Consider the following 14,733-nt stretch of genomic DNA (forward strand, 5'->3'; position numbering starts at 1 on the left):
GTTTGACGCAAGCCAAGTTACAAACAGTCCCTTTAAGCAGCTACGTGTTGTGTTGTTGTGTTGTTGTCTCTTTACCACTGTTTACAAATCTTAGACTGGCTACAGGCGCCAAATACATAAATTGCGAGTCGGATGCAGCATTTGTCAGGATATTTTTAGACTAGCTCATCAAAACAACAAATATTTAATTGGAATCTGTGTGTCCTGCGTTGTCATAACAAGTAATCACAATATCATCACCATCTTTTTCCAGCTCCCAGTTGCAGTCCATCTGTCTCTCAGCTTGAACCCAGTAGCGGCTGTCTGTCCACAGAGCGGCCTTGGTCTGCGTGACTATGGCGGTGCCTGAGGAGAGGCAGGACAGCAGCTGCGTTATGGAGAGGGTTAGGCCTGACGGTGAATTACAAAATGCCTATAAATGTCAGAGTTGACTTAGAACAATGCGTGATGGGCCAGCTAATCTTGGAAAATGTAAGCGTGCGTTTGAAGAGAAACACGAAGGTTAAGAGGATGAGATGGCGACCTGGGGATGTGCGGTGGATATGTAATGAGGGTCTTACATTATCATTCCACTGTTGTACCCTCACATGAGGTAGATACACTGAAGCTACAACAGCTGAATCTAAATGTTGTCTGATTCTTAATGGAGGCTCAGAAAATGTTCTTTATGGAGTCTGGAATAGGTTTGGCCTGTAAACAGCACTTTACTTAAATGTCACCTGTCCTCTTATCCAGTGGTGGAAGAAATACTCAGATCTTTTACTTCAGTAAAAGTACAATTACCACAGTCTAAAGTAAAAGCCCTGAAATCCTAATGTTACTTATACTACAGAAGTATTATCAGCAAAATGTAGTGAAAGTATCAAAAAGTAAAAGTACTCATTATGCAGAACGTCTCTTTTCAAAGTGTTATATTATTATAGAATATTATATTTACTCTGTTTTTATCACTAATAAATACATTTTAATGTTGTAGCTCTGGGTTCAGTTTCCATACTTTATATAAAGGCGGTCAAAGTTAACGCGATAAGAACGAGTTAACGCAAATTCATTTTAATACCACTAATTTCTTTAAAGCAATACCACTATCGTTCTTTCGGAGGTAGGTAGCCGGCTCAGTTTTAAAGCTAGACTGAAGATACTGGTATGATATGAAACTAGAACTAAGACCAAAAATCCATTGGTATCAAAAATGTCATACTAGCTTGTCAGCAAGGAGGCTAAATAACGCTCCAAACTTACGCTACATTTTGGCGAGGAAAAACCGTCATGGCCATTTTCAAAAAGAGGTCCCTTGACCTCTGACCTCAAGATATGTGAATGTAAATGGGTTCTATGGGTACCCACGAGTCTCCCCTTTACAGACATGCCCACTTTATGATAATCACATGCAGTTTGGGGCAAGTCATAGTCAAGTCAGCACACTGACACACTGACAGCTGTTGTTGCCTGTTGGGCTGCAGTTTGCCATGTTATGATTTCAGCATATTTGTTATGCTAAATGCAGTACCTGTGAGGGTTTCTGGACTATATCTGTCATTGTTTTGTGTTGTTAATTCATTTCTAATAATAAATATATACATACATTTGCATAAAGCAGCATATTTGCCCACTCCCATGTTGATAAGAGTATTAAACACTTGTTAAATCTCCCTTTAGGGTACATTTTGAACACTTAAAAAATGTAATCAATTGACAGCCCTACTTTAAATACTACTGGCTAGATTAGTAGTACAGTACTGCATCATATACAAATGTTTTTTATGTAAAAAGGAGTAGAAGTAGAAAGTAGCATAAATGGAAATACTCAAGTACAAGTACCTCAAAATTGCACTTAAGTATCGTACTTGAGTAAATGTACTTAGTTACATTCCACCACTGCTCTTATCCTTTCATGCATGCAACAGCTGAGAACAGAAATATGTTAATTTTGTTCTCCATTGCTGCGTGAAAATACATCTGGTGATTTAACGGTGAAGTTACTCTACGAAGGGAGAACGGCGCCGAATGAGAAGACGCAACGATGCAGCGACTGAAGGCGATGAAACTAAATGACCGAGGAGATGTCTGTACGGTGAGGATGTGGGATGAAAGTAAGAGGAGCTGCATGACCGCGGCAGTTGAGTCATGGGGAGGAGGAGGAGGAGGATGAAGAAGAGGAAGAGGAGGAGGAGGAGGCAGAGAAAACAAGAGGCAGAGAGGGGTTTTACCTGCGGAGCCTGTGAAGCCGGTCATGAAGGCCATCCTGGCATCACGTGGTGCGATATACTCACTCTGACAGAGAAACAGAGGTTAGCATCTCACACACACACACACATGGTGAATTAATAATGACGGGATGCAGATGTACCAGGTGAGCGTCAGTGCCGGGGATAATGTAGGCAGAGATATTCAGGTGGAGCAGTCGCTCTCGTAACTCCTGCAGCCGTAGGGTGGTATTTACTGCTGTGCCAGGGAGGAACTGTAACACACACACAAAGGAGAGCGAGAGAGTGTGAAAATCTTCACATTTAATTAAAGGTCCCATATTGTAAAAAGTGAGATTTCCATGTTTTTTTTATTATAGAGCAGGTTTAAGTGCTGTATAAATACTCTGAAAGCATCAAAACACTCAATCCATGAAGAAATACACACAGCCCGTATTCAGAAACTGTGCCTTTGAAACAAGCCGTCAGGATTTCTGTCATTTTGTGATGTCACAAATATACAATATTTAAACCATTTCACAGTTTTAAACGTAAACGTTCTAAATGTGTCCCAGTTTATTTCCGGTTAGAGTGTATGTAAATAACATCAGCTGAGAGGTAGTAAACATGAACCCAAACTGTTGCTTAGCGACGCAATTCTGTTGCAATTCCATTGAAATGTGCAAAAAGCATGTAAACATGTTCTATTAGAAACAGAAATACTATTATTTATAATACTATAAATAACTATGAACCTGAAAAAAAGCATAATATGGGACCTTTAAAACCTGCAGAACTGCTGATTCATTCACTTCTGTATCTCCCACTGTAATCATTAGCTGTAGTGCATGTGCGGTAATCATTAACCGTAAGCGTATAAAACTCCTTTTATTATTTGGAAAACGCTGTGTGACTCCTTTGAGGTCAATTTCACAACATAATTTCTGCAATTCTTCAAAAAGAATATTTGAATCACACTGCCTCCATTCACTCACCGGTGGGGACAGAGAGCAGTTCCTCTCAGTTCGCTCGTATGCAACAGCACCTTTAGTGTTTCCTGAAATGAGAAGAAAAGACCTTGGAAAGTGACACAGAAGTATAGTGACCGAGCTGAGTTGTGTAAGAACATTTTCAGATCAGCGTAAAGTGCTGCTCTTTTTTTTTTATCGTGTTGAATCTTTTCAGACACGACTGAAGAGATGACTGTCAGAGCAATCTGTGGAATCACTGCAACTTAAAAGCTCAGGATTTATAAGCACAAAAAAAACCCTCTAGGAGTCAGTCAAAGTAAAAGGACACTGGAGGAGCTCCAACAAGGCAGCTGTGCAAGAAAATAAGACGATAACAATCACATTAACCACAAGGTGTCCAATAAGAGTAATGCAATCAATCAAGAGAGTGGAGTTGGCAAGAATCTGGCAGTACGGTACATTATATGATACAGGAGTTACGATTCAATATATTGCGATATATTGTGACACTGTAAGCGAGGCGATATATTGATATATTGATCATTTTAGGAAAACTGTGTCATAGTATAAACAACACGCCACCATATGCATACAATTTTAGTAAAAAAAGTTTACTTTTTTTATGCAATCAAAACAGTAGGATCTGCATTTACATGAATCTCAGTCCCTGTAACATCCAACATCAGAGCACTACTTTGAGAGGGCACATAAACTGAGAGGGAGCATATATCGTTGCAAATAAAATAAAGTATTGACGGCGTTAATCTTGTTATTTAAGCTATTAATTCAAAATCGATACAGTATCACAAAACATAATATCGCGATACTCGATATTTTCTTACTCCCCTAGGAGTAGTCCATGTTCAGAGATGATTTGAGTGGGAGACGGAGCTGTTTTCTCCTTCTAGGATGAAATTTCATGCAAAGAAATCCTGACGAGTAAACCAACAGGCACAGAAAGAGCAGATGGCAATTTTTTTTATTTCAAATACATGCAATCAAAACTGACTAAATATGATCTGTTTTTCACATTTTACACCACTTCACCATCATAAACAAATAGAAATATGGATCATCAAAGCACGGCACAGCAGCTCAACAAAACTCTCCACACAGATCACAGACTTGGACACTCGGACAGATCAGCGAGGACAAAGAGGAACTTTTTTTTTTACCTGTTAGTGCTGCCAGACACAGAGCCAACGACAGCCAGCCACAGGAAGGCATCTTGGCACAACGAGCCCGTCACAAACAGATCCACAGACAGAGTGGCTCTGGAGCAGGTGCTCCGATGTGTATGCAGCGTATGTGAGAAAGTGTGTGTGGGTGTCTGGTGAGAAATTGTGAGTGGGTGTCTGCTAGTAACTGTCCTCTCTCTCTTTTCCTATCTCTCTCTCTCTCTCTCCTCCTCCTCTGCCACTATCTCCTCTCCCTGCGGCCCTCAGATAGGAATCATGTGCAGTGGCTCTGGGGGTGGAAATCAGTGCTCAGAAGCATTTCTTTGCCTCCTGACCTAAAATACAACGCGTCGAGCCAAGATGCCCACCCACCTGTTTTTTTTTGCTCCCCCTGCATCTCACTGTGTTGCTCAATGTTTTTCATTGATGCAACTCAGTGGCTTTGGGTTGGAAATTCCCACTAAGATGCCCGGTCATCTAGGTGCACATGTGTTTTTGCTTAAATAAAAAAAACACTTGTACTGTTTTTGTCTCAATAATTATTTGAAACAATAAGTTGTGAAAGATACTAACAATGCATTCAAAGACATGGCCAAGACTGGTTTTACATGCAGTGCATCAGTGACTGGAGAGTCTGTGGACAGACGTGGATTTTAATATTTTGCACATGAATGCATGTACGAGTCTGCAGATCCACATATTATAGGCTAGTCCCGGTAATCCTGCAGAGATTTCCATAGAAAATGTATTTTTGAATCCTTCTATTCATGCCAAATGTAAACTGTCACTTAGCTAAAAGAAAGAGGAGGAGGAGGAGGGGTAGTATATGACCAGGAGATTTATTACAGCAGCATCTTCAAACATTTTTATATATCTTCTTTTATCTTACTGGAATTAGTTTGACGTCATTTTATTCTGTTTAATTTGACATTTAGGTAAAAACACTTATTCGCTTTTTTGTCGAGTTAAATGAGAAGGTCGATACCACTCTCATGTCTTTCTATTAAAGCTGCAGTAGGCAGTATATATATTTGGCATCATTGGTCAAAAATTTCATAATAACCTTTCAGCATATTATAATTCAAGTGTTCTGAGAGATAACTAGACTTCTGCTCCTCCTCATGGCTCTGTTTTCAGGCTTTAGAAAATCTAGCCCGTGACGGGAGACTTTGACCAATCACAGGTCATTTCATTGAGAGAGCGTTCCTATTGGCTGAGCTCCGGTCATGTGACCGAAACTTGGCGTTACTTCACCAGATTTCACAATGGCTGCGGCGTCATAAACGTTCTCATTTTACAGCTAAACCGTGCACTACAAGATGATTCTGAGAACATTTGAGGAGAGAAATAGGCATTAACGTAACAGAATATTGATTCATATTTGATCAGCGCTGCCTAGTTTGACCGTTTGATCGGCGTTCGCGAGTGATTGACAGCGGGCTCTCATAGACGGCAGCTGGACAGCAGACCTCAGATCAGCTCTTACTGCTTGTTTTCCTCCGGTCTCTGAAATCTTGCAGATGCTGTTACGAGCACCGGAGGACACCGGAGGACACAGAGGGACATGATTTTTTTCCGGTTACCCGTTTCATGTACTACTGACACAATATAGCGACCGGTTTATAAAAATACTTTTTCATTAATCATATTTGCTCTAATCTTGCCTACCTCAGCTTTAAATGAGAAAGTCGATGCCACTCTCATGTGTGTCTATTAAAGGCAAAGTGGCCGATCTTGAGAAACTAACAAGAGTACACTAGATTTTTTAAAAATGATCCAGCTGAAAAACCCAGCCCAGCGTTGGAAAACTCGTTGAATGAAAGTAGCGAGCAGCACTGGCTCCAAAAGTCAGAAAACGATCTACAAATAAAGATTGCTATTATTAATATCATTATTATATAAACAGACAGAACTCTCATACGGTCACCACACCGATAAGTTGCAGTCTGTTATTGCTGGTTTATTAATCCAGATTTATGCACATACAGCTTGTGATTTACTGACATTGCCACTACCTGATGTGAATATTTATTTGGTATAACACCTCTACGGTGCACTGGGATCCACTGACTTTGATCACGACTTCAAAACCTGGCAGACCTTCAGCACTACAGCGCCGTTGTGCTGAAATAAGACATGAGTAATATACAGCGATCACAGAGCTGTGCCTCCTAAATGACCTCTTTTATCATTAGGGGGTAGATTGAAATGTATCTCACTGAGTTATAAAGGCGTCTGTGGGCCTTAAGATATAGGAAAGGGAATTGTAAAAATCCCTGTAATGTCAAATTGCCCCTTTTTCACTCTGAGATATGCTCGGATAACCCTTTTAATTAACAATTAATTGTTTTATGAACAACTAGATGATTCTAATGCTTTTATTTATCAAAGAAAATACCATAAATGTCACTTATGTGTTACTTTAAATCATGTGTACTGTATGAAGTTATTTTTTTATAGCAAGATAATGCTGCATATATAACAAGCCTTCCTGATTGCTGTCCATGACTTCTAAAAGAATAAATCCACCATAAATCAATGTTCTTCTGTCGTCCTCAAAGCTTTGTTACTGCTCACATCAGTATTTTTAGATATAAAGTGACCCAAATATTGTGTTTTCACATTCAGTAAAAGGTCATCGAAACTCTATAAACCATCTGATGACTTCTTATCAGTCTGGAAAAAAGCAATTAATCTGTAAGGCTTTTGAAACCAAATTAAACATGGCTCAATGTAGCTCATATTGAAGAAACCTCAACAGCCTAATAACAAAAATACAAAAGACTCTTTCATCTTAAGAAGATAGAGATAAAATAATGCCGTAGGTGCATCTGTTTACTCCATTTTTACATTTTGAAACAAGCCTGACTGACTTTGACGGTGACCTGAGAGAGATTTGCCCAACGGGCTCGAACGTCTCCTTTTGAAAAAAGAGGAATCACAGACGTGTGTGAAGGTGTAGAGCAGCTTCCTTCATCCATGACACATTTACAAACACTTGTCATCTGTTTGTAGCATTGGAAATAATTCATACAAGCTTCTTATCTGCAGCAGCCCGAGTGGATTGACAAGACTGAGCTGCTTACATGAGAAAGAGGAGTCCAACTTATTGCGTTTTGACACGAGCCCGATTCACTTTAAACAACTATAACAATAATCTGCTATTGGCCACCAATTATTGTCTTATCTCCTAATATAAGTGCTGAATACAAACCACAGAAGGGCCTATGTATTATGAGCAGTTTAACACCCTAGACTGTATATAAGAAGTAGACCAAGTCACCATGATGTCACTTATTGGTTTGTGGAGTTCGGCGTTTTTTTCTTGTTTTTTTGCAACCAGAAGTGACACAAGAGGGCGGCGCTAAATACTACCAAACGCTGAATAAGATGTTTTTAGCCAACCAAAATGTTAATATTAACTTTCATGAACTGAAAACACACTGTGAAAGGGTTTAAAGTTCTAAGACGATAAACATGGACAACTCTCAGACCGGACAACGCCGTGGTAGCGACCTGTCAATCACCAGGTAGCCCCGCCCTAAAGCATCCCCTGCTTTATGGTCTATTTGACTCTAAATGGGACCATAATTTACTAAATAAACATCATGCTGTATTGAAGAAGACATGAAACTAGTGATTGAGACCATAAACTCATGTTTACAATGTTTACTGAGGTAATAAATCAAGTGAGAAGTAGGTTCATTTTCTCAATGACTTCTATACAATCAGAATTATTTTTGCAACCAGAGGAGTCGCCCTCTGCTGGCTGTTAGAAAGAATGCAAGTTTAAGGCACTTCAGCATTGGCTTCAATTTTCAGCACCCTGGAGGCTGCCCACTGGATATAAATAGTGAGTGGACTGTGTGAAGACAGTTGTGCTGAAAGGGGCAGGTGATGAACTTGTGATTACTCCTCCAGTGAAAAACATTTTTCACAGTTTTGTGTGACTTATTTGTCTATCTATTATCTTGTGTCTATTTGTTCTCAGGTCTCACTTGCAGAAGAGATTGTGATCTTGATAAGATGACCTGATAAAATAAAGCTTAACTAACAGCAAACAGGCAGAAATGTTGTCTTAATTGACAGAGGGGATGTCTGTTCTGCAGACAAGACACAGAGGAGGTGGACGATAGATTTGCTTCACTGTATTGCACCATCTACATCGCGTCCTATAGTACTCTTTCCCAAAAAGGAAAGACAAGGAGGCTCCATTGTCCTGTTGTCAAGGGGGACATTGACAGAGGGCAGGCATCTGCAGTGGATTTCTTTTTGCCTTTTCAGACAGAATAGAGGTGTGTGTAGCCATGCTAGCAGCTTCGATCCATTGTAACATGAAATATCTAAACAAAATTGTGGATGGAATAAAATTTGGTACAGAAAGCAAATAAAATGGAAGCAACTGGAAATAATAATTGAATGAAAACAGTAGAAGAGAAACTCAGAGCAGCCGAGTGGTGAGTATAAAATAACTGTTGTACTGGTGAAATTAGAGCCGAGCAAATGTTCATTATACTGAATGTATTAAGACAGCAGGTAAATATGGAGGACAGGACCAGATCAGAAAACAGGGAGACCTCTGACTAAAATACGGTGACATATATCTATAAAACATGGTGAGCTATAAACAAAGGCTTGCCTGTATCAAATAAAAGCCTCTGCAGTCGGGGTAAATGAAGGTCTCCGCCAGCATTTGAGAATTTATGGTATTTATTTGCACTTCAACTTGGCTCGTCTCCCATCCTTATCACACGCTTACATCCAGCACAGCGCTACAATAAGCCACAGGCACTCTGCATCAGCTGATAGTCAGTGAACAGCAACAGCTCCTGTGCCTTATAATGATCTACCAATACTTATGTTATTGTTCATATGAATATAAAAGAAACTCCTCACTAACTGAGGTCCAACTTGTTTTCTTATTGCAACCCTAAACTTAACAATGAGTTCAGTAAAGCCTCTCTACTGCTTCGCCCTTGGACCACATCCTGCATTACAGAGGAGAGAGAGAGAACTATGATGTACTGTACAGCTGTCAATGTTTGCCCACCATCTGTTATCGGGCTTTGAAATGGGAGCTGCATATGGGTCAATAAAACCCAGTATGGTCAATAAAGCCTGTTTAGTTTGCATAATTCCTTGATATCACAGTGAACGAGGAACAATAGATAGTAGATGGACAATAAAAGCAATAAACAGCAAACACATAGTGATTGAGGAACTTTGACTCCAAGGTTGTAAACTGTTGATGGGAACTGAGTCGAGAGAAAAAAGTAGTCACACGTTTTATCTAACTACAATCTGCATGGATATCTGCCTGTCTTTCGATTGTCTTGACAACCGTTCATCCGATAGACTTCACACTTGGCGAGTGTATTACTGAGGACCCACGGAAGTGCAGGAAGTGTAAATATAACTTCTCTGTTTGTGAGTTGGCTGAGTGGCGATTAAAGAGGACCTATTATACTTAATTTCAGGTGCATACTTGTATTTGGGGTTTCTACTAGAACATACTAAAAACACCGGCCGTGCTTCAGCACGTCTTTTCACCCTGATTGGTCAGCTGGTTCACTGTTGTGATCGGTCAACTGAATCAAACCAAACTCTTTGGACTCCGCTCCAGCTCCGCTCTAACTAGCCTTGTTTGAGGGCGTGTCAAACTAGCCGTTATGCAAATGTGTTACTTAGTGACATCACCAGAAAAAGCAGGACTTAAAGGGACTGTTTGTAACTTCTTACACTTACACTCTTCAAGTAAATGTAGTAATACCACAGTGTAGAAATACTCTGTTAAAAGTCAGGCATTCAAAATGTAACTTACATAAAAGTACAAAAGTACTAGCATCAAAATAGACTTATGTAGAATGGTCGATTTCAGAATAATGTATAATTATTGGATAATAATTATTGATGCATCAATGTGTTCATCGTTTTAATGGTGCAGCTGGTAAAGGTGGAGCTCATTTTAATGACTTTATGTCGCTGGGTAGGTTGTGAATTTCCCTCCTGGGGTCAATAAAGTCTTATCTTCATCTATAATAACACATCATAATTTATGTATTGATCGATATATGGAGGTATGGGGAAACACATACAAAGCCAACACAAATAAAATTTTCAAGCTACAGAAGAGAGCCATACGAATTATATATCCATCGGGTTATTATGAACCAACCAATGCACTATTTATTAATTTACATGCTTTAAAATTTACCACATAACAGGTTGGTAAAATGAGAGCATTTTTTCTGCATTTTGCTCAGATAGCCTGTTTCAGTCCACCACTCTATCACAACTACAGTGTACTAAAAATCACACTGAAGGTCTGATCAGGTTCAAGTATTAAGTCTTATTCTAATAACAAGGTGTGTCTACGGTGCATTTATTCAATGTGATTCTTCATATAAAAAGTGTGTGAGGAGGACACTTGCTTTATATGGACAACAAAGTGTTGACACAGTTTCTGCATCAGCATTTAGTTACACCAAGTGACCAGTTGGGGGTGTAAATGCTCCACAGTTACCAGCTGCCACTGTGTGTGGATGGTTTGTTTTCACTTTTTGAGTCTGTGTGTGTCATCCGGGCAAAATGTGGTCCTGGAGACACCTACTGTAGCAGGAGGAACTACCACAGAGACCGTTTTGAGTACTTTGCCAGGTGTTTATATTTCTGTCTGTCTGTGGACAGATTTTGTCACCGCAATAGCATCCCAACTGTGCAATATGCAGCGAAAAACTTTACAGGTGTGTAGTTGAGATCAAAATGAAGACTGAATTCGAAGATGGATGTGGTCCGAGCAAGGGCGTCAGAAGTAGGGGGGTAGGAAATGGGGTAGAGGCCATCGGTGTCGCGGTGGTGTGATCCCATCGCAAGATGGTCTCTAGTTAGGATGCACTTTTTTCAGACCGAGTACAAGTACATGTACTAACATTTGGGTACTCGCTGATACCGAGTACCGATACGAGTACTTCTCTGTGCCAAAAGACCCTCGTTAACAGCCAGCTGGAGGCTGTGAGCGACACACGGCAGGCTGGGGAGTCCCACATACGAGGCGGTATACGAGGTCGGCATGGAAAGGCTCGTGGCGAAGGTGCTTCCCGGGGCCGTGGCCAAAGTGCTCGCTGCGCCCTCTCTCTCTGCCGGGGAGGGACGGTAAAGGTGGAGCTCATTTTAATGACTTTATATGTCGCTGGGTAGGTTGTGAATTTCCCTCCTGGGGTCAATAAAGTCTTATCTTCACCTATAATAACACATCATAATTTATTTGTTAATCAATGTGTGTGGAGGTACTGTATTGGGAAACACATACAAAGCCAACACAAATCCAATTTTCAAGCTACAGAAGAGAGCCGTACGAATTGTATATCGATCGGATTATTATGAACCAACCAATGCACTATTTATTAATTTACATGCTTTAAAAGTGTGTGATCTAGTTGATCTCAAAACTGCAGAGATAATGTACAATCACAAAATCATTTGCTTCCTGACTGCATTCAGAGGTTGTTGGAAATTAATTTAGGGGAATAGGAATGTTTAAAAAAACAAGGGTAAGGACAAATAAAGAATAGATGTATATCTGTCATAGGGGTTAATAAGGTGGTAAACATGTATAACACTGAAGTATGATTATTATTGTGTATGAAACGCTTAGATCTTTGTTTCTGTTTTTGTTTTGTCTTGTTTTTGTATAGCATAAACTTAGTAGAGAATTTAAGGCCTTATTGTTAGTTATTCTTTATTATGTGCATTCCTTATAGAAAATTGTTAATAAGGACCGTAATAAATTACTGATACTACTATTTTATTTTGTATTAATAATCTGAATCTGCAAAGGAACTAAATAATATTAATATTAATAATAATAATAATAATAATAATAATAATAATATTAATAATAATAATAATAATAATAATATAATAATATATATAATAGTAAATATATACATACATTTACATAAAGCAAGCATATTTGCCCATTTCCATGTCGATCAGAGTAATAAATACTTGTTAAATCTCCCTGTAAGGTACATTTTGAACAGATAAAAAAATATGCGATTAATTTGCTATTAATGGTGATTAATCATGGACAATCATGCAATTAATCGCGATTAAATATTTTAATTGATTGACAGCCCTACATTAAATACTACTGGATAGATTAGTAGTACAGTACTGCATCATATCATATGTTTTTTTTTTATGTAAAAAGGATCTTTGTCACTTTTCCAGTGTGATCAGCAGAATCAAAACCTGATTAGAGTACGCATGTGGCATACATTTAGTACACAAGATATACAAAGTGCTGAACCTGGCGGGGGCGAATGACACTTCACCACACATGACCACAAGAGGTCGCTAGTACCCAACGTATCCCAGCATCCAATCCTCTCCTCAGTCTCTGTTCTTCAAAAACCTTTCTCCATTATAGGTGCTCTCATTCACAATCTACATAAACAAAACCATGTGTGCGTGTATGTGTGTGTGTGTGTGTGTGTGTGTGTGTGAGTGTATCTGTGTGTGACAGGGGGGTTCAGTGTCAGCCATCGGCCACGCTGTAGCCTGACGATGAGACTCAAAGTTATGGACCAATATTAATAAATGGTAGCCCTGGCAACAGTGTTCAGTGTGTGAGTCAGAGGAGCTCAGGCAGAGGGGAAGGCAGGGCACCGTGGCCGAACATGGATGCTCTCTGAAAACCACCTCCGGTGTCACATCTGTGCTGCTGAACAAGAGTTTAGAGGACCGGCTGGATTAAAATCTAATCAAACATGAAATAATTGCAGCTCTTACAGCAACAGGAATCAAAGATTTATTTGCTTTGTCGTTTAAGTCAACACATATCAAACACACGGCGCTGCAAAAACCAAAGCAATTACATTTAATGACTTGTGCAGCAGTGTTTGAATGGTTTGAAAACAACATGACGGATTAGAGTACAGTAAACAGTCGAGGGATTCGGCCACATCATGGGTGTCCCCCCCCGCTGCTCTGGGACTGTTGGGATGTTCTGCGGTTGTGATGCACATTCTCCCGTATCTCTGAGGAGTGGATGATATTTTTAAAGCAACCATAATGGTTGTTGTGGATTTTAAGGGTTATTAACTGGGCATAAATCAGTTGAACTGCTGCAGACAGTGGACGCCAGCCTCCAGAGCCCTACCAGTCCCTCTAATGTGGTCTACAGAGGGACAAAAAAAGGTTGTATAGAGTGGAAGATAATGAGGAAACTTTAAGACAAATTGAGAAAGAGAAAGGCCGTAAATAAGCAGAAGAAAAGAGGAGTTAATTAGTAGCAGCGCTGCCCTGTTATGCAGTCTTAGCGAGGGATTTTGTGACCTCAGTCACGTATACACAGTGCAGTCCCGTGTGCAGCCGTCAGTCTCTGTATAAAGTAAACAACAACTGGCCATGTTGGGGTCACTCACTTCCAATCCTCGAGCTGCCTTTGTTTGCTGTGCCACTGCAGAGGCAGGGGGAAGCTGATTACAAATCTTGCCACTTCCCCAGATTACAGCTACATAACACTTGAATATTTCTGCACTGCTCAACGTCATATTTGCTCAAAAAAGCCTGGGAGTGTTTTTCTTTTTTTTTTATGGCAAACAATTACAAAGTGTGTACTTTTTAAATTTATAGGCTTTTTTGTTTATTCCACATTGACTTCTCAAGGAGGTGTGTGGACATAGTTACACATGGAAACAAGAAAGAAGACAAAAAAAGAACCAGATATAAAGTGGACAGGGACACTCGTTCACCAGTGATGCAAAAGGGAGTCAATCCCCATAGACCCCCATGTTAAAGCTGCAGTAGGCAGTATATATTTGGCATCATTGGGCAAAAATTCCATAATAACCTTTCAGCATATTGTAATTCAAGTGTTCTGAGAGAAAACTAGACTTCACCAGATTTCACAATGGCAGCGGCGTCACAAACTTTCTCATTTTACAGCTAAACCGTGCACTACAAGATGATTCTGAGAACATGAGGAGAGAAATAGGCATTAACGTAACAGAATATTGATTCATATTTGATCAGCGCTGCCTAGTTTGACCGTTTGTTCAGAGTTTGCGAGTGATTGACAGCCGACTCTCATAGACAGCAGCTGGACAGCAGACCTCAGATCAGCTCTTACTGCTTGTTTTCCTCCGGTCTGTGAAATCTTGCAGATGTCGTTAGGAGCACCGGAGGACACAGAGGCACATGATTTTTTTCAGTCATGATATAGCGAGCGGTTTATAAAACTTTTTTTAATCATATTTCCTTCAATCTCCCCTACTTCAGCTTTAAAATGCCCAACTTTACAGTAGAAATAAACATGTGTACAGCCTGGTACAAAAAACTTTTTTTTGGTTTCAATAGCTAATGTCGATTAAAGCCTAATTTCTTTCTCTTGTC

The 14,733-nt window shown here is 39.7% G+C and overlaps 1 protein-coding gene across 3 annotated transcripts in view; it reads right to left on the bottom strand.

Annotated features, from left to right (window-relative positions):
- Positions 1–14,733, bottom strand: part of xpnpep2 (X-prolyl aminopeptidase (aminopeptidase P) 2, membrane-bound) — a 117,790-nt gene that overhangs the window by 12,084 nt on the left and 90,973 nt on the right. For 2 of the 3 annotated variants that reach the window (XM_037780090.1, XM_037780091.1), the window contains exons 3-6: positions 3,182–3,243; positions 2,351–2,461; positions 2,211–2,274; positions 241–345 (exon numbers count right to left, since the gene is read on the bottom strand). In XM_037780090.1, the coding sequence (XP_037636018.1) occupies positions 241–345; positions 2,211–2,244 (139 nt within the window). In that variant the 5' untranslated portion in view covers positions 2,245–2,274; positions 2,351–2,461; positions 3,182–3,243. Of the gene's footprint in view, positions 1–240; positions 346–2,210; positions 2,275–2,350; positions 2,462–3,181; positions 3,244–4,332; positions 4,706–14,733 lie in introns of those variants that run through there. The other variant, XM_037780089.1, reaches the window with a different exon arrangement.

This window comes from Sebastes umbrosus, chromosome 9 (assembly GCF_015220745.1).
Source record: "Sebastes umbrosus isolate fSebUmb1 chromosome 9, fSebUmb1.pri, whole genome shotgun sequence".
NCBI classification, from domain to species: domain Eukaryota; kingdom Metazoa; phylum Chordata; class Actinopteri; order Perciformes; family Sebastidae; genus Sebastes; species Sebastes umbrosus.